Source organism: Podarcis erhardii (assembly GCF_964252035.2).
Source record: "Podarcis erhardii genome assembly, chromosome: 1".
Taxonomy (NCBI): domain Eukaryota; kingdom Metazoa; phylum Chordata; class Lepidosauria; order Squamata; family Lacertidae; genus Podarcis; species Podarcis erhardii.
This window is the reverse complement of record NC_138497.1, coordinates 50,192,458-50,212,611: the sequence shown is the minus strand read 5'-3', so window position 1 is coordinate 50,212,611 and position 20,154 is coordinate 50,192,458. Positions and strand designations below refer to the sequence as shown.

The 20,154-nt window shown below is 39.9% G+C and overlaps 1 protein-coding gene across 2 annotated transcripts in view; it reads left to right on the top strand.

The window, feature by feature from the left end:
• FUT8 (fucosyltransferase 8) overlaps positions 1 to 20,154 on the top strand; it is an 89,436-nt gene that overhangs the window by 32,953 nt on the left and 36,329 nt on the right. For both annotated transcript variants that reach the window (XM_081855912.1, XM_081855913.1), the window contains exons 3-5: positions 1,697 to 1,812; positions 1,913 to 2,078; positions 12,382 to 12,496. In XM_081855912.1, the coding sequence (XP_081712038.1) occupies positions 1,697 to 1,812; positions 1,913 to 2,078; positions 12,382 to 12,496 (397 nt within the window). The remainder of the gene's footprint in view (positions 1 to 1,696; positions 1,813 to 1,912; positions 2,079 to 12,381; positions 12,497 to 20,154) is intronic.

Sequence of the window (20,154 nt, the reverse complement as noted above, 5' to 3'; positions counted from 1 at the left end):
TATCCAGGGGTCTAATTTCCCACAGAAGGTTTTAGGTCTGTGCACTCCCCATTGAATTCTGGTGATAACAGGGTATGGTCTGAGATATTAAGAAGACCAATCTCGTGAGTTATGAACCTGAGAGTCAAGGCCTTCTGTGATTAATAAATAATCCAATCTGGCATAATTTTTGTATCTTGCTGACATATGTGTATAGTTTCTTAGTTCTGGATTGGCTATGTGCAAAGCATCAAAGTAATTGTGTTTATGTAATATGTAGGATATTTTTAAAAAGACTGTTTACATGGGTTTTGTGATAGGTGAGATGTTCTGCTTTTATCAAAATAATCATTGAATACAAGATTTAAATCACTATCTATCACTACTTCACCTCAGTGTGTAAATGAGTGCAGCAGCAATGTAAAAAGTTTCATCCAGAAATTGTTCTTGTTGGGTATTATGCACATAAATAGAGCATAATATCAGCCAAAAGATAGCCAACAGACTTTAAGGAAGATAAATCTTACATTCGGATCACTTAGTATATCTTTTAATTGAAAATCAAGTATGGGAGAAATCCAGATTCCTGACCCCCTACTTTTGGAAGTACCTTGTGAGATGTACAATGTCCACCTCTACTTTTGAGGAAGAATTTTGCATCAGTATTGTATTTCTTTTTTAAAAAAAAACACACGGAAAACTTGTGAAGAAAAAAAAAGATCTGGGGTATCTCGCTTTAAAGCAGACCTTACCCATATTCTTCTTTTGGTTGGTGCACCCAGGCAATTCCAAGTTACAGCAGTTAACTGTGGCAGTATAAGGTTAATTAAAAATTGTACAGCATATACAGTGGTGCCTCGCAAGACGAAATTAATCCGTTCCGTGAGGCTCTTCGTATAGCGGTTTTTCGTCTTGCGAAGCAAGCCCATTGACAGCTTAGCGGATTAGCGCTATTAGCGGTTTAGCGGCTTTTAGCGGATCAGCTGATAAGCGGCTTAGGGTTTAGGAAAAGGTGGAAAAAAGGGGAAAAACCCCGCAGGAACTCGCAAGACATTTTCGTCTTGCGAAGCAAGCCCATAGGGAAATTCGTTTTGCGAAGCACCTCCAAAACGGAAAACCCTTTCGTCTAGCGGGTTTTCCGTCTTGCGAGGCGTTCGTCTTGCGGGGCACCACTGTACCAGGCAACAGATCTGCAGTCATGGGAAAAACAAAGTGCACCCTATTTGAATTTTGTGTTTCACATATGAAGACATAATAGCAATCATCTGTTCCTTAGTAGGTCTTAAAATTAGGGAAATACAACCTCAGATGAACAACAACACATAACATACTACACTGTATCATGATTTATTTAACAACCAACCTTCTGAACAGAATAATCTCTACACCTATGATTGAGAGCAGAATAGTCCCATCTCTTCCTTCCTGAGCCAAATGCTCATAAGCTGAAATTGGGGTTGTTACTCAACTAAGTTTCACTCAGAACAGACCCACTAAAATTAATAAACATGACTAAGTTAGGCTCATTAATTTCAGTGGGTTTACTCTGAGTATAACATAGGATTTTTATATTTTTGTTTAAGTTTTGTAACAAAAGACAAAGCCACTCACAACACAAAACTACACATTTTTTCTAGTCCATTATCAAGAATATCCTTTCAAAAAGCATGTAACACTAATCAAACTTATTTGATGCATTCTTTCAATTTTGCTGTAGGATACCAGAAGGTCCTATTGATCAGGGCCCTGCTGCAGGAAGAGTTCATGCTTTAGAAGAACAGCTAATAAAGGCCAAAGAACAGATAGAAAACTATAAGCAACAAACAGGAGATGGTTTGTATATAACTATTTTGTTCATAATTCTACAAATGCATTTTCTGTCTAGAGGAAAACTAATGTTGACAATTCTCTACCTTTTCCTTTTTTTTTTTAGTGGGCTTAGGAAAAGATCATGAAATATTGAGGAGGCGGATTGAAAATGGAGCCAAGGAGCTTTGGTTTTTTCTCCAGAGCGAATTGAAGAAACTTAAAATATTGGAAGGAAGTGAACTCCAAAGGCATATTGATGAACTTGTATCTGACTTGGGTAATCATGAAAGGTACTAATAACAACTACTGCTGAGTTTTGCTGTGCTATTATTATTTAATTTGTATACCACCCTTCATCCATAGATCTCAGGAATCTGAAGATAGCAGGAGGTGCCAGACCGACTGGTGTCCCTTGGAGCTGGTTCCCTTGGAGCTGGTTGGCTGGCTGTCTTCCCTTTTGGCTCCCTTTCTCCTCTTCATTCCTGCTGATGGCCTTGGCACCTTGCAATAATTGTGATGTATAATTGTGACTCTTTCCGTGTGCTGCTCTGGTTCGCCAGAAGCAGCTTAGTCATGCTGGCCACATGACCCGGAAGCTGTACGCCCGCTCCCTCGGCCAATAAAGCGAGATTAGCGCCGCAACCCCAGAGGGGTCCCTTTACCTTTTACCCTCTCTCTGCTCTGGCTGCTTTGCGTGATTCACCTCAGCCAGCTGTCAGGCACTTAACTGCCCAGCGCCTTCTTTTCCTCCTTGTGCCCCACTTTCCTTGCTTAGTTGACCAGCTGCTTTTTTACCTTGGCTGCCCCTGCTGCTTTGACCATATGCCCATCTTTACCCCTATCCCTGAGATCTCCAAGGCTGCCTGCTCCTTTGCCCACAAGCCCATTTCCATTCCGCCACCCCAGAGATCTCCAAGGCTGCCCACTCCTTCCCTCGTATGCCCCATCTCCACCGCACCACCCCCAAGATCTCCAAGGCTGTCTGCTCCTTCTCTCATTTGCCCCATCTGTACCCTCGACCTGCGGATCTCCATAGCTGCTCTTCTCCCCACCACCACGCGCAATCTTAAAGTCCACCTTTCATGTTTTAGACATTGTGATATATCACTATATTGCAATGTTTAGCTGGTGAACGATGTTTAAAATCAGATATCACCGATGTTGAAAATCAGATGTTGCCCAGCCCTAGTGGTTAACATTGTCCTTCACAGGCAACATGGAAATTGACTGTAGACACTCAGTGGGTTTCATAGTAGAAGCAGGTTGGCTCAAGGGTACTCGCTGTGAATTATACCCCACGGATGTAGATGGGTCCCTTGAACAATGAAATCAGATTTTTGGGAGGTACAGGGGGCTTCAGTGGGAAGGAGAAGGCAAGTGTCCTGTGTGATTGTCTGGAGGCAGTTGGAGGATGGATGGCAGCTAACGGATTGAAGTTGAATCCTCACAAAACAGAAGTACTGTTTCTGCGGGACGTGGGTGGGGTTGGTGTGGGGGAATACCTGGTCCTGAATGAAGTCCCCTGAAGGACTAGGTGCACAGCCTGGGAGTCATCTTGGATTCACACCTGTCCATAAAGGTGCAGGTTAATTCTGTGTCCAGGGTGACTGTCTACCAGCTCCATCTGGTATGCTGGCTGAGACCCTACCAGCCTGCTCAGTCTTGCCAGAGTGGTACATGCCCTGGTTAAGTCTTAATTGGACTGCACTTCAATGTGCTCAGTGTGGGGCTACCTTTGAAGGTGACTTGGAAACTACAACTAATCAACAAGACTGGTGACTGGGAGCAGCCGCCGGGATCGTATAAAATCAGTCCTGAAATAGCTACATTGGCTCCCATTAAGAGCACAATACAAAGTGTTGGTGCTGACCTTTAAAGACCTATATAGCCTTGGCCCTGTATACCTGAAGGACCATCTCCACCCCCATCATTCAGCTTGGACACTGAGATCCAGCACCAAAGGCCTTCACTGTGAGAAGTGAAGTTACAGAGAACCAGGCAGAGGGGCCTTCTTGGTAGTGGTGCCCACCTCAGATATGAATGAGATAAGTATACAACCTTTAGGAGACATCTGAAGGCAGCCCTGTATAGGGAAGTTTTTTTAAAATATATATATATGCTGGAAGCTGCCCAGAGTGGCTAGGGCAACCCAGTGATATGGGTGGGGTACAAATAATAATATTATTTATTTATTATGTTTTTATTAAGTGTCCTCTGCAAGCAGGATACTGCTTGCTCTTGTTAGGATTCAAGTCATTGTTTCAGACCTTTAGTTGACAGCACCCAGGTTTTTCTGTATGTGTGACACAAAACTTTCTCAAACCCTTTCTACAAAAGTCATACTATAAAATACCATATTGCCAGCCATGAATGCAGAAACTCTAAATGTAAAAAATAAAGAGAAACTAGAGCATAAAGTTGTGATGGTGTCTCTTCTTTGTTTCAGGATCTATTTTTAAAAGTATTGCCCCATGTAGTGTCTTCCTTACTACTACTATTATTATTACTACCCGCCCTTCACCAGTAAGCCCTAGGGCAAATGTTTGTAATCAGAAGCATCCAAACCATTCCATTAGCTGATTTTAAGAACCAAGGTATGGGATTAAATAGAGCTAAACTCTGAATTAAGGGAGCAGTTCTAAACTGTCTGAGAGGGCATCTGGGGCATTCTTGGATATTTGTGACTTTCTCTCTCAGCCTATGGGAGGGATGCCCCCCTGAGGCCCCTGTGCAGTGATGAAAAGCTCTGCTGCCAGTGCTCCTTCACTTTTGATGTTCCAGGTAGGAGAACGAAAGTGGCATGTTGGAAGGCTGTTATGGGGGGACACTGGATCCTTGGGATCTAAAGTCCTCTTGTTCCCTCAGCATTCCCCTGACAAGCAAGGGAAACCTCACAGCCCTGTAGTTTTGCAATGGGAGGTAAAAAAAAATTAAAAGCAAAATGGAGGAGAAAATAGATACTCTCCCACCTTCTGCCCTTGCCAGATGTGATTTTGTCTTTAGGTATGATCCATGGGACGTAACCGCCACATAAGTTGCAGGCTTACTATAGTGGGTGTTTAGGATTGTGTTTTAGCATACCATTCTGTACTGCAAAATTCAGTAAATGTCTGTTGAGGACTATTGTTATCCCTCCAAGCAGTGTGCCTCCATAGACAGTGGAGAGATACGTTTTCATTGTGAGCTCCTCGGCTGAGGCATTGTCCACCAGACCAGTTTGTTGTTGTTGTTGTTGTTATGAAGGGGTTACTATAGGGATGCTTTTATTTTTTGAATATATGGGCTTTGCTTAGAATCTTGCATATTAGATGTCTTAATCAGCCGTGACTCTGAAGGTCATACTCCTTTTTTTGGAACCACATGTTCCTCAACTTTGTATGTTTCCTCGAATATTGGTGGCTTGGGCACCTATATTTTCATTTAGCAATCTTTATATATATGACTGGTTCTGGAACATAGAGAGAATAATAGAAAATGATATTTGCAATTAAACTTGAGAACTTAATTTCACATAACAAAAATTTTGGTAGCCTCATGAGACTACACTAAGGAATTTCCTCTTTGGCCTGTTAAAAGTTATACAAAATAAAGCTATATAATTTGTTGCCTTATACTAAATTGATTTCTTTGGATATGTTTACTGTTAAAGAGGTGGTCTTTCTGGGTGTATATTTCATCATGAGAATAACTGCCAAGGTGCAAAAATCTCATAAGCTATAAAACCAAATCTAAGTCGGCTGTAATACTGAAAATGATATATTTTTTGCCAGTCTTGCGTTCTAACTGGATTAATTTGTTTACCTGAATGTTCAGTAACTGTACACTTACCTTGACAAGAAGAACATATTAAATTTGCCTGATCTAGATCTGGCATTAAAGTTAATAGCATGTGGATCATTATTTACAACCCTGGTCATTTCTGTAAAGCTGATACTTCTATGATGTTTTGCAGATGTATGTGATTGGCTCCAGATGCAGATTGGATTTCTGAGTTGGTGAAAATACTTGCTACCGATGTTGATGACCTTAATGTTATATGTTATATATATTAAACACAATAATCCCCGCTTTTACTAAAGATTTATTTGTTTCATTCAGTATAAAGTGAAAGCAAGTACAGCTAAACGCTTATTTGCAGTGCAAATGTTTAGATGTCAAACCTGTTCTAAATTTTGTAGACTAAGGTGCAATTTATCCCCACTTACTTCCACTTACACACTAACACATATTTAACACCCCCCTGGGCATATCTAAATAATGGCCTGGCACATTGAGATCATTGGAAACTGTCTCATACCATGTCAGACCATGTCCATCTATCCCAGTTTAATCTTAACTTCTGGTCGTTGCCTAGTATTTCTGGCAAAGTACGTTTCCATCACTCCTACCCGTCACTTGTTATCTGATTCTTTTAATTGGTGGTGCCAGGCATTGAATATGAGACCTTTTGAATACAAAGTATGTGCGCTACCATTGAACTATAGTTCTGTCTCCTGAGGTTTGCATTTACTAAGGCAACCAGAGCCCTAAGCCCAGTGCCATTCTCTTTGCATGCAAAAGGCTTGATGAACCTGAGATGGATCATGCATTAAGATTATAGGAGACAATTTTTTTGGGGGGGGGCAGGTACTATTTAGTCCTAAAATAACTTGAGATTCTCTAATAATTGAACAGACCAATTGCATCTAATTTGTTTACCTAATGTGATTTTTAAAATACCCGATAATGAAACCAAACGAGGGGAAATCGGAATTTTACAAGAAGTTGCATGAGAGTATGCTGGATTATCTGGACTATAACAACATCATTATGATGGGAGACATGAACGGGGTCGTATCAACTAACATGGATAAGTCACAAAGCCAAAATATTACAAAAGACGGCAGACTACCAAAGACTTTTTTTGAAATGACAGACAATATGGATTGGATTGACATCTGGAGAACGAAGAACCCCTTGGGAAGAGAAGGAACATTTTTCTCTGAAGCCCAGCTGACTTGGACAAGAATTGACCAAATATGGATAACTAGAGGTCTGGCACCCAAGGTCAGAAAGGTGGAAATCTGCCCAAAGACCTGCTCCGACCATAACGCACTGAAGATGGACATGACACTACTACCAACCGGCTCCTTTAGATGGAAGATGAATGACAATTTGTTTAGAGATCAGGAGATTATTAAGAAGGCCCAAAAAGCTTTGAAGGATTACTTTGAGATAAATATGAACACTACGGTGGAAAAAAGAACTATCTGGGATGCAAGCAAAGCTGTGATGAGGGGGTTCTTGATAGAACAGAATGCTGTAAAGAAAAGGACACAAAATGAGAGGAAAGATAAGATTTTGGAGAAAATTAAAGAATTAGAGAAGAAATTAAGATCAAATCCAAAGTCACAGCCGATTTTGAGAGAAATTAAACTTCACCAAGCACAATATTCTAAACTGATAAACCAGGAAATAGAGTGGAAGATTAAACTAATGAAACAAAAAACTTTTGAATCGGCAAATAAATGTGGGAAACTGCTAGCTTGGCAGTTGAAGAGGAGACAAAAATTAAACACAGTCACAAATCTAGAAATTGAAGGAAGAAACATTCAGAACCCCGCGGAGATCAGAAAGTGCTTCCAGAGATATTTCAAAAAATTATATACTCAAGGGCCGCAAGACGAGGTTGAGATTAAACAATTTTTGGAAAAAAATGGATTAACAAAATTGTCACAAGAAAACAGATCAATCCTGAACAGCAAAATAACACGACAAGAGATTGAACAAGCCATTCAGAACATGCAATTGGGCAAATCTCCAGGGCCAGATGGGCTGACCTCCAAGTATTATAAGACATTAAAAGACAATTTGATACAACCACTGATGGAGGTCAGCAATGAAATTATGGAGGGGAAGAGGGCGCCGGAATCGTGGAAGGAAGCTTTCATCACATTGATACCAAAATCGGAAACCGAAAAGACACAACTCAAGAACTATCATCCCATCTCCCTTTTAAATGTGGATTACAAAATATTTGCAGAAGTTTTGGCAAGTAGACTTAAAAAAGTTCTAAATGAAGTAATTCATAAAGACCAGGCAGGCTTTCTCCCAGGTAGACACATGTTTGCTAATACAAGGAACATTATTGACATTTTGGAACTTTTGCAAACAGACATAAACACAAAAGCAGTGTTAATCTTTATAGATGCGGAGAAGGCCTTTGATAATATCTCTTGGAAATTTATGAAGGGAAATTTAAAAGAAATGGGAGTGGGACGGGGTTTTGAGAATGGGATTGATGCAATATACTCAGAACAAAAGGCTAAATTGATAGTTAACAATGTGGTTACAGAAGAGTTCAAAATTGAAAAAGGAACACGACAAGGCTGCCCGATTTCCCCTTTGCTATTTATTTCGGTTCTGGAGGTGCTCTTGAATATGATCAGAGGGGACCGGTTGGTGGAAGGGATTCATGTCGGAGCGAAACAATATAAACTTAAAGCCTTTGCAGATGACCTAGTTTTGACCCTGCAGGAGCCAGAATCTAGTACAAAAAGAGTATTACAATTGATTCAAGATTTTGGTCGGGTGGCGGGATTTAAATTAAATAAACAGAAAACCAAGGTGTTGGGAAAAAATTTGAGAGATACAGAGTCAGAACGGTTTCAGAGAGAGACAGAACTAACTGTGGTTAAAAAAGTAAAGTACGTAGGGGTAAACATAACAGCAAAAAATCTGAGTCTATTTAAGGATAATTATGAAAAATGTTGGTCTGAAATCAAGAGAGACTTGGACAGTTGGACAAAATTAAAACTTTCTTTGCTAGGCCGAATTGCTGCTATTAAGATGAATGTATTGCCAAAGATGTTGTTTTTGTTTCAAACACTACAGATTGTGGACAAGACGGAGTGCTTCCGGAAGTGGCAGAGAGATATCTCTAAATTTGTCTGGCAGGGCAAAAAGCCCAGAATCAAGTTTAAGATATTAACTGATGCGAAAGAAAGAGGGGGCTTTGCCCTGTCAGACCTAAAGTTGTACTATGAAGCCTCAGCTTTCTGCTGGCTAAAAGACTGGCTACTTCTCGAAGACACTGACGTACTGGACCTGGAAGGTTTTAACAATGCTTTTGGCTGGCATGCATACTTATGGTATGACAAGGTTAAGATCAATAAGGCCTTTAAGAACCATATTGTCAGGAAAGCAGTGTTTAATGTCTGGACAAAATATAAAGACTTATTGGAAAACAAAACTCCAAGGTGGCTTTCACCTCTGGAAGCTAAGGCCCGAAAAAGACCCAATATGGAGGCCAAATGGCCAAAATATTGGGAAATATTAGAAAAAGATGGAGACAATTGGAAATTGCAGAGTTTGGAGAAAATGAAGGATAAAGTGCGAGACTGGTTACACTACGCTCAGATTAAAGAAGTCTTTAAAAATGACAAAAAGTTAGGGTTCCAGGTGGAGAAATCGAAGTTGGAAACAGAACTGTTAGAACCTAAGACTAAGGTACTTTCAAGAATGTATAACTTGCTGTTAAAATGGAACACACAAGATGAAATGGTTAAATCGGCTATGATAAAGTGGGCGCAGGACATTGGGCACAACATTATGTTTGAGGACTGGGAAAGGTTGTGGACCACTGGGTTGAACTTCACTGCATGTAATGCTCTGAAGGAAAATGTAATGAAAATGATATATAGATGGTACATGACCCCAGTTAAACTTGCCAAGATATACCATTTATCTGATAATAAATGTTGGAAATGTAAAGAAAATGAAGGAACATTCTTTCACCTCTGGTGGACTTGCCCTAGGGTGAAGGCCTTTTGGGAAATGATATATAATGAGCTGAAAAAGGTATTTAAGTATACCTTCACCAAGAAACCAGAGGCCTTCCTTCTGGGTATTGTCGGCCAGAAGGTGTTAAAGAAGGATCGAACATTTTTTATGTATGCAACAACGGCAGCAAGGATACTCATCGCTAAGAATTGGAAAACTCAAGATCTACCCACACTGGAAGAGTGGCAGATGCAACTGATGGACCACATGGAACTGGCCGAGATGACTGGCAGAATCCGAGACCTGGGAGAGGAGAGGGTTGAAGAAGACTGGAAGAAATTCAAGATTTATTTAAAAAAACATTGCAATTTGGTTGAATGTTAAGAAAGGATGCTAGATTATAAATAATTGTGCACCACTAAACTAGATGGAATTAAGATGACAAGTAAGTTGAGGAAAAATTATAAACCTATTGAAGAATTAATAGACTATATTTAAATGAACGGGACACAAGATTTTAAACAAGATGATAAATTGCGGGCAAGAATTGACAGTGATGCAAGTGGGAGCGGGAGATGTGAGGGAGTCCAAAGAAGTTAAGAAAGTATGTTATGATATATGTTACACTGTTCTTTATTTTTGCATTTATGTTTAAAAATCTTAATAAAATATATATTTTAAAAAAAAAAGATAATGAAGATTATGCGGCTGCTTGAGTAGATTATGTAACTCCATGAAAGCTGATACTCACCATGAATTCCTATTCAGTTGCACTCAGGGTCTTATGGTTTATTGAGCCTTTGACATGCTGATTTTACCTTATAACTGTATTTATTGGGCAATTATTGATCCTCCACTAAAATAGTGATAGGGAACATTGTGCCCTGTTCGTATTTTGGATTTGATACAATATACTATGAGATGTTGGGAATGTAGTTGCAGGATATGGCAAAGATTTGTGGGAGTCTTGTTGAGTAATTCTGGATATTGTTAGCCAGGAAATTTTAGAGAACATTGTTGCTGCCATCACCATAGGACCTCTGTGTGTCACTTTAAGCTTTGATTTTGTTTTTCCTTCCTCTGCTATTCTCCTTCAGGATGTATTCTTTGCATTCTGGGATTTGGCAATATTAGTCTGTTGACAATTCACAGCTATCTCTTGAATCCCAGGCAGCTGCCCTGCTGAGTTTTCGTGCAAGCCTAGTTGAATCTGTCCTTAACCCATTGAGAGTGTTTGTCCTGGGCTTAGCTCAGGTGAAGTTCACATCAGGCATTCTCCGACATGCACTCCAATGCCATTCATGTTGGTACATGGCATGTAGCACATAGACATATTGTGCTCAAAGTTATTCTCAGCACTGCACAGCCCAGGTATCATGGTGATAGAGAATTTCACTGAGATTTTTTTTTGAGGGAGTGGATGTTGATTTGACCAGCTGCCAGTTATTTATTTATTTATGCAAGGGCAGGAAAAGTATACAATCACTGGAGATATTTTCCTGTTACTTATCTGTAACAAACATGAATTTGTCTGGAACAAATAGGTAATAAATATAGCCAGGTCTGTATCAACACCTTTACCCCTTCTTTGCATTCTGTATGAATGGGAGAGCCATGAATAATCCCTAAGTAAAGGCAAAGAAGGCACCCTCTGAAACTGCTTAGGGGAAAAAGGGCAAGGCTTTAGATATAATTTTGTGGGCTTTGGGGTCTATTACTAGTTGGCTAAGGTCTAGCACAGGTGTGAGGAACCTGTGGCCTTTCAGGTGTTGCCAAACTACACTTCCTATACTCCCTAGCAATTGGCCTTGCTTGCTAGGGCAGAATGGAGTTGTACTTCAACATCTGGAGGGCCAAAGGTTCCCAGTCCTATCTTAGCCCAAATAGTAAGAACCTGCAGCACTTCTAAAATGTGTTCAGAATTTGTAAGCCTGCTGAGAAGGAACTTTCATTACTGTGGAGCAGCCATTCTAACTGTTCATTTGTCATACAAATTGTATGCATCTTCAGTGCTTTTTTGGTTGTTCTTGAAACAAATGTATGGATACTAGTTAGGGTAGAATTTCTTGTGTGATGATCAAGTAGTTTTTAACTAAGCTATGAACTCTGGGTATAATTATACACAATCACAGTTTTTTGTCTGTCACCTCCCCCCAAAATGGATTGAGTGGTTTGAGTTGGTTACTGCTCAGAACTAAATTTATTAGTATGCACTGATGGTTTGTGTCTTTTTCAACAATATTGAGTTGGCCTGCTGATTACCTAACTGCCTATAATTTCCACCATGAACCTATACTTTCTTCTCTTTTGCTGACACCTTTCCGTGATATTCTCAATGGACCAGAGTACTGGTTTTTAGTCCACCTCTGCCTGCTATCTGTAAACTGAAAACTTTTCACAATACAGGGAGATTGTGTATTAAACCTATATGCATATTTTCTTAATGTTTGATGGTAGCAACTCATTTTGGCTTTCAAGAGAGATTATTATGTTGCTCTACCTGCACCAAAAGATTTGTTTTATTATGAATATTGTTTTTGGTGCTTAGGGGAAATCAATTCCAATTCTGTCTGTGCATGTGTGTGAGCTTGGTTTTCTCATCCCTAAACTGTTCAAATATTTTGCTTAAATCAATTTGAGATTGCTAAATTTATTGAAGGTGAATACATGTGCACATACAGATATTTGGCTCTGGAAGTGGAGGGAAATTGATTTTTTAAAATTCCTATTTTAAGATCTTATAATCCTCATTTACTTTTCATTTTGCCAGTGATTCTTCTGATTAGTTAAGTTAGCCACTAAGGTTGTTTGTTTGCTTTTTTAAAAAAACAGGTCAATAATGACAGATTTGTACTACCTCAGTCAAACAGATGGAGCAGGTGATTGGCGAGAAAAAGAAGCCAAAGATTTGACAGAGCTGGTACAGAGGAGAATAACTTACCTTCAGGTAAGAATTATGGAGAAAGTGTCCTTGAATAGAAAGAAATTAAAGTAGGATTTCCTGAAGGAACATTTAATTCACGCTAATATAGAGCAGTGTGAGAGTACATAAGGCACCAGAAAAATATATGTATTTATCAGGGTTAAAGCAACTTTAGTCATTAAAATAATGAAATTAGTTTATTTAATATGTGTTTGGACATTAAGTAAGAGAGCATTTGGTAAGATCAAATTTATTTGCTGTTTGTGTTCAATTTCTGTTGAAGTGCATTTCCAGTCACTTAGCTATGAGAAATTGCTATACCTTTCATCAATATACTTTCTGGTTTTATCATTTTTTACTAAATTAAAAAGAAGAAAATCTCTTTGGCTGTTCAGTATTTTGTCTAGATAACATTTTTTCTCAGACTTTGAGGGAAATTTGTAAGGTATGTTCTTTTGGACTGAATCACATATGCAAATTCCATAAGTCCATGGCCCATCAGTCACTACCTTTATGGTTAAAAGGACATAGTGACCATAGTATCCAGGATGTTATGCTTGATTGTCCCATGGCAAATACTTTTCTGGTGACATCTTTGAAAATCATGGTACTACTGCAAGAGAGAAGGAAGTGCCCTTTCAAACATGACCTTAGAGACACTTCATGTAGTACTTTTTCTGACATCGAGATTAGTTCTAATCAGAAAAAGTATGTAGAATTATTTTAAGAAGAGGTATGTTTGTGTGTATGTATGTGTGCCTTGGTACACATATTGAGAAACAAGTTAATGTAGAGGTGCAGAACCCTTGGCCTTCTAGAGGTTGTTGGACTCCCAACTCGCCATCAGCACCAGCCATCATAGCCAATGGCCAGGTATGATGGGAGTTGTACTCCAGTTATATCTGGAGGACCTTAGGTTTTTTCATGTTGAAGAACATTGTAAGGAAGGCTTTTATGTTCAAGACTAAAACAATGGGCAAGATGATCTCCTGAGGGAGCATGATTTTCCAAATGAGGCTGCTCTATACATGTGCATGGGACGCAGGTGACGCTGTGGGTTAAACCACAGAGCCTAGGACTTGCTGATCAGAAGGTCGGCAGTTCGAATCCCCATGACAGGGTGAGCTCCCGTTGCTCGGTCCCTGCTCCTGCCCCCCTAGCAGTTCGAAAGCACGTCAAAGTGCAAGTAGATAAATAGGTACCGCTCCAGCGGGAAGGTAAATGGCGTTTCCGTGCGCTGCTCTGGTTCGCCAGAAGTGGCTTTGTCATGCTGGGCACATGATCTGGAAGCTGTACGCCGGCTCCCTCGGTCAATAAAGGGAGATGAGCGCCGTAACCCCAGAGTCGGCCACGACTGGACCTAATGGTCAAGGGATCCCTTTACCTTTACCTTTATACATGTGCATATTTAAATAATTCGGGAATGATGTAGCTAAAGTGGCAAACTTATACCTGCTGACCTCAGAATAAGCCCCAGTGAACTCAATGGATCTTCTGAGTAGAACTATTGTAATTGCATTTTTAGGAAACATGCTTTAGAACTAAAGTGAGAGCAGCCACGGTCCAGAGGACTGAGAAGCTGGGGGGTCCAGTGAGGTAGGCTGGGGTGTGGAGGTCTTTACACAGGACTTGTCGACATGAGAAACTGTCTGTTGTTAATGCTTAAGTCATAAAAAATCAGTAATGCTAAGAATTTGCCAAATAATTGTCCACAAATCCTTAGCAAATGTATGCTTTAATAGACATATCTGCTTTAGATTAACATGTACAATTGGCACCTCATTTTAAAATTTAAAGTAAACAATTGAAAAAAATTGAACTTTATTATATTCTTCGGAATATTTTGCATATTTCTTAAGGAAGTTTGTTGGAAGTTGTAGTATCATTTCAGTTTGCATCTTGATAGAAATGGTTACAAATCAGCAGTTAAGCTGTATAATATGCAAGCAATTTGAACTTGGTTTTGCCACGTTTGTGGTAATTTAAATCTTATCTCTAAAATTCTGCCTCATGATTCTAAGCAAAGCAGTCAGTACTATGGAATTGTGACCATGTAAAAATTTGAAGTGCATTAGTTTTCAAAAGGCACTAGACAACTCATGTAATACATTTTCCTTAAAAGTATTTAGATAAGTTAAAAGCCATTGAAAAATGCTACCATTCCAATTTTAATATGCATATAGAGCAGTGCTCTCTAGGGATGATTGCTTGAAAAAAAATGGAATTCTTACTGTGAATTCTTGTTTCTGGATTGGGCTGAAGGACATTCCTGTGATAGGGGTGACATCTCCTGGTGGTGGTATCCTAGAAAGTCTACTGCCTCCTCTCCAGGGGGTGGGGTCATTCCTGTGAACCACCCTGAGATCTGTGAATGAAGGACAGTATACAAATTTAGTCAATAATAATCCCATTCACCAGAGCGATTCTTTCTATTGCCACTGCTGGTTGGGTCTGACTTGCTCTCTTCAGAAGCTTGTTTTCTTGACTTGTTTTTTTGGTTAAATATATTGCCAGCCTGAGCCGGCATAAAAGTTAATTACAACTTGATTTCATATTTTGCTAGGATTGTGACCATTCCATTTGCTCAATTTTACTTCAATATCAATTCATTATGGGTGGAATCCATTTGGTATTCTTGTGCTCATGGAAGGGCTTGGGCCAAAGCAATCAAACAATGCAAGTGAGGCATCAGGTAATGGAAGAAGAAAGGTTATTTTTGCCATTTCCTCCTACTGTCTCCAGTGCCCCTGACAATCAGCTCCAGAGAGTCGGGGAACCTTCCTGAACAATGTAGAAGATGGCATGGAATTCCCTCCTCTTCCCTTCCATTAGCAGATGCCACTACTGGTTCACTTATATTGTTTGTATGGCACGAGCAGTGTCAGATACAATTTAATAGTCTTCTTTTTCTCTTCATTAAGCTGAGTTCCTGCAAAACTGAAGTATCATAATGTACGTTCTCTGCAGAATTTTGAATTTGTAGTTTCCAGTGCCTTAAACAAATGGTTATCAGGGTGTATTTGTTTCATTTATATTCAGTAAATAAAATCGAACCTATACATGTTAATGTTCATGTTGTATAAAGATCTGAAAAGTTCTTTCAGTAGCACTTGAGCAGAAAATTTTGATTAGAAAATATTAGAAAAATGTTCAAGTCTGCTTACTTGAACAATATTCATATAATCTAAAAGCTTTAGTTGATTTTTTTAAAAAAAATTAGAATACATGTGAATACCTTAAAACACGTTGAAAACTAGATGCAGTCTGAGCTGGATCATGGGTTCCCTCAATCCTGCTGTGCCACTTCAGCAGCTGGCCAGAGCCTGCCCAGCTGTCAGTCACCTGATGTTACTATGACAAAAGGCAACCCAGTTTTCCTTTGTAGCATAACAAATTATGCAGCAAAAGAAAAGCCAAGGATTGAAGTAACCATGGGGAACTTGGTAGCGAAGCTGATCCCAACAGGCTTTCTCTCACTGCTGATCAGCTCATCAGCACTGACAGCAAGTGCACAGTTTGGAGTGTTTTTTAATGCTCCTGATTGTGCACTGGCAGCTGTGTCTTCACCTGTGACCCCCGCCCCACGTCATATCACATCTGATGTCAGGTGTGGGACAGGTAGACATGCTTTGTGGGAAACAGCCTTTTGAACAAAGTTGGCATCTTTGCCAGGCTTAATTAGGTCTGTAGGCCAGAGCTTTCCTGTTGCTGTTGTAATACATGATCATTCAAAAACATGCATTTCTCTTAAATTGTTTAAAGGGGGAGAAAGCATTCTGTATAAACTTAGCGTTTCAATGAGTAGTGTTAGATATCTGATATCTAAAAGATATCTAAAATAGATAGATATCTAAAAGAAGTTAACCTGAAAAAGAAGTTAACTTTGAAGTGCTGCAGTTGGTATTTATTTTATTACAGAATAATCATATCCCATTTAGTCACCACTCAGGGAAGCTAGCAACATTTAAAATCAGAAAGAAATAGAATATATTTTTTTAGAAATAATAAATGATAAAAAAGTTGAATCCAGCATCGCACAAATGGAGATCTGCTTGGATAATGGGACTTCTTCCTCTCCTCTCCCCCTACAGCACCACGTGCTTCCCCAGAATTGCTGTGGAGGGTCCCCCACCTTCTAAAACATGTGGGAGGCTGCAGGGAGGAGGACAGGAAGTGGATGTCCTATTGTCAAAGTGGAACTCAGTTTGGATGCAAACCATAGACAAGCAGCAGCAGCAGCTAAAACATAGCTATTGAATACATGCTAATTACTGTCAGAGCCCGTAGTGTTGATGACCAACACCAACCTCATACTTCACTGATCTACAAGACCACCTACAGGGTAACATCAAGGTCAGTAGTGAACACTATTTCCTGGGATATGACTTTTGGACATAGCTCAACATCTGGTGGTCCAGATCTAGATCTGGCCCTGATTTGCTTTGGAGCGATCTAGTAATCCAGATATTGTACAGTGGTACCTTGGGTTACATAGGCTTCAGGTTACATAGGCTTCAGGTTACAGGTTACATACGCTTCAGGTTATAGACTCTGCTAACCCAGAAATAGTACCTCGGGTTAAGAACTTTGCTTCAGGATCAGAACAGAAATCATAGTGTGGCAGCAGTGGGAGGCCCCATTAGCTAAAGTGGTGCTTCAGGTTAAGAACAGTTTCAGGTTAAGAATGGACCTCCAGAACGAATTAAGTACTTAACCCGAGGTACCACTGTAGTCCCATTCACTTGCGTTGGGAAATCAAACCAGGAACAGCTATTAGGTTTTTACACATGAGTGCATCAAATTAGAAGAAAAGATAGCCCCCCAAAGAGTAGATTAACCCTGCTAAATTTCAGATAGGTAGGTCCAGGAGATTTTATGCTATGGGATTTATTTTTCAATAAAGAAAGTATTTTAAAAATACTGTACTACATTGGTGTATATATTTCACTGGTATGTGCTTGTACACTGATCTGGTATGTGCAAAGAATCATGAAGTGTCTGGGGAAGGTTATTAACATGTTTCTTTGAGTCATGAAAATTGTGTTTGATTGTGTGGCTATGCATTTAAAACTTTTAATTTTCTAAAACTGGCACTTTGCCAATAGTACCCAAAGTAATATGGAACAAAATAAATAGAAACAATACAGTATTGTTAAACAACCTCACTAAAACCTAACACAAACAATTAGATAATGCAAAGCACACAGCAAAAGGAATCCCATCTCTTCTCTACCTGAGATGCAATCTTCTTGTATGCAAAGTATGCACCATGCCATGTGAAGCATGGCTCCCTAAAATGAGTCATGTTGGTAATAATCCAACTCGGTTCATTTTTGTAGGAAGTGAAAAACATGTCTCTGACCTGGTACAAATTTCCATGGAGGTGGGTATAATGTGCAATAGAAAGTGGGATTGCATAGACACAGTACAGCTTAATTTGTTCTGGAGGTCCGTTCTTTTTTTTTTTTTTTTAATTTTTATTAACAAACCAATCAAATCACATTAAATCCAAATTACACAGCCAAATTTTAAAATTTTTGTTGGGGGTACCCATGCTTCGAGCTCAGAAAGGGATCCAAACATCTCTCTTGCTACTGCTTTAATGTTCACAATTTCTGTCCAAATAGTATTCACAGTTCTAATCAATCTTCTCTTTATTATTTTCCTTATCTTCTTCTTGTTGTTGTCATATATTCCTTTCTTTGTGACCTCTGGTAGTCTCCACAAGCGGGTTGAAAACAAACATTGTTATATCCTGTGTGGATTTTCTGTTCTTCCAAGAGCCATATTCAGACAGACAAACACCATTTCCTTACTTCCGTACAAAACATTCTTAAAGTTTGTCCATTAATCTTCACAGGCCAGTCAGTCTCTCTTAGGGGGTTCTGCCAGATCAAACTCACAGTCCGATATAATAACAAACCTTGGTCTCCTCCCCCTCGATTCCTGTAGCCAGGCCTGCCCCAACAAGTCTCTTTTTATAACTGCATCACAGTTCCTTTCCAAATATTCCTTTCCAAATATTCCACAAGCCATGTCTTTGAGTAGTAATTTATTTCCACACAGTTCTTAATCATCCTGCTTGTAATCAGTAATTGCAATGATTCTTCTTGGGGGGGATTGTTAGGTACTCACATAAGATAAAACAGAAAAGTCCCCCCCCTTTCAGTCCCATTCCAACATACCAACATCTTTGATATATCTTCTTTTTGATATATTGTTGAATCCAGCCCGTTGCTCGACTTCACTGAGGTCACTTCAATTAGCAGTCTTAACTCGCTAATTAGCTTCTCGCTAATTGTTTATTTTGAGCTCCTGCAACCAGGCACGTGATCAGAGACAGCGTCAGGGAGAGCCGTCCCACGCGAGGGCTGTGCGCCTAGTGCCCTCACCCCCTTCTTTCGAATCCGGGGGTGATTTGTGGCAACCGCAGGCGAGGCAGTGTTCCCCATTCCCTTGGGGTAACAAGGGAGGCTACATACTCCCATATCAGCCTTGCGTGAGACGGAGAGATGGTATTGTCGGCCATCTTCCAATGCGCCCCTAGCGGCCCCCCATTCTGGAGGTCCGTTCTTATCCTGAAACCGTTTTTAACATGAGGCGCACTTTCGCTAATGGGGTCTTCCACTGCATGTGCGCCTCCGGCATGCGACTTCCGCTTGCACCCCGGGGCAAAATTTGCTACCAGGAGACCTACTTCCGGTTTAGCAGAGCTTGTTACCCGAAGTGTTTGCAAGGAGGACGGTACATAACACGAGGTTCCACTGTACCTTGTGTCTTAGAGGAGAACAGACTGTAGACAAGAGGATAGGTGGTGCAGGAAAGGCAGATAAATGTTAAATGAACAGTTGGATTTTAAAGTGTCACCCAGGAAGAACTGGAAAGGACAAAAAGTCCATGACTACAGCCAAATCAATCAGACTTCCTTTTCTTAATTGCTGCCTATATTTGTTTTGATTTTAACTTGATTTATTTAATACCCCATTTGTATTGCCTTCCCCAGAAAACTGTTATTCAATTTTATTCTCATAGCAGTGTTTTAGACCAGGTTAGGCTGAAAGATGGTAACTTGCTCAAGGTCAAGCATTGAGCCTTATATTTGCATGGTAATTCTAACCCATTCACAAATGGTGGATTTTGGCAATTGCAAGGGGGAGACCTTCAAAATTTTAGGGAGCACATAACTCATTGCAAGAGTGGTACTTCCCTCTCATTTTTGCTGCTGGCCACTTAACTCTCTGCTCCCCGATGCTATCAAATGATGCAGTTTCCAAGCATTCTGGGTAAAATATTGGCACCAGTGGCTGCTGAGAAGATCTCTGTTTCCATAAATAACAACACTAAAATAATGGGGGAAGGGAGAGATCACAAAATGACCTCAGTTCAGGAGTTTTGCTTTCTCAAATTTAAGTCAAAAGTTCTTTTCAGAGAACTTTGATCTCAGCACTGTTGGATTGGGATTTTGAGCTTGGGTCTCCTTGATCCAACTCCAGCTTTGATTAAACCAATTCTCACTTCATATTGTACCACAAACTCAAGTAATCCCCTCCATTATACATCAGATCCTTAACGTCCTTTTTGAAAACTGATGTGCCTGTGTGTGTGCGCGTGTGTGTGTGTGTGTGTGTGCGCGCGCACACCTGCATTTGTGCATATGTGTGAGAGAATGTTATTACGTGCAT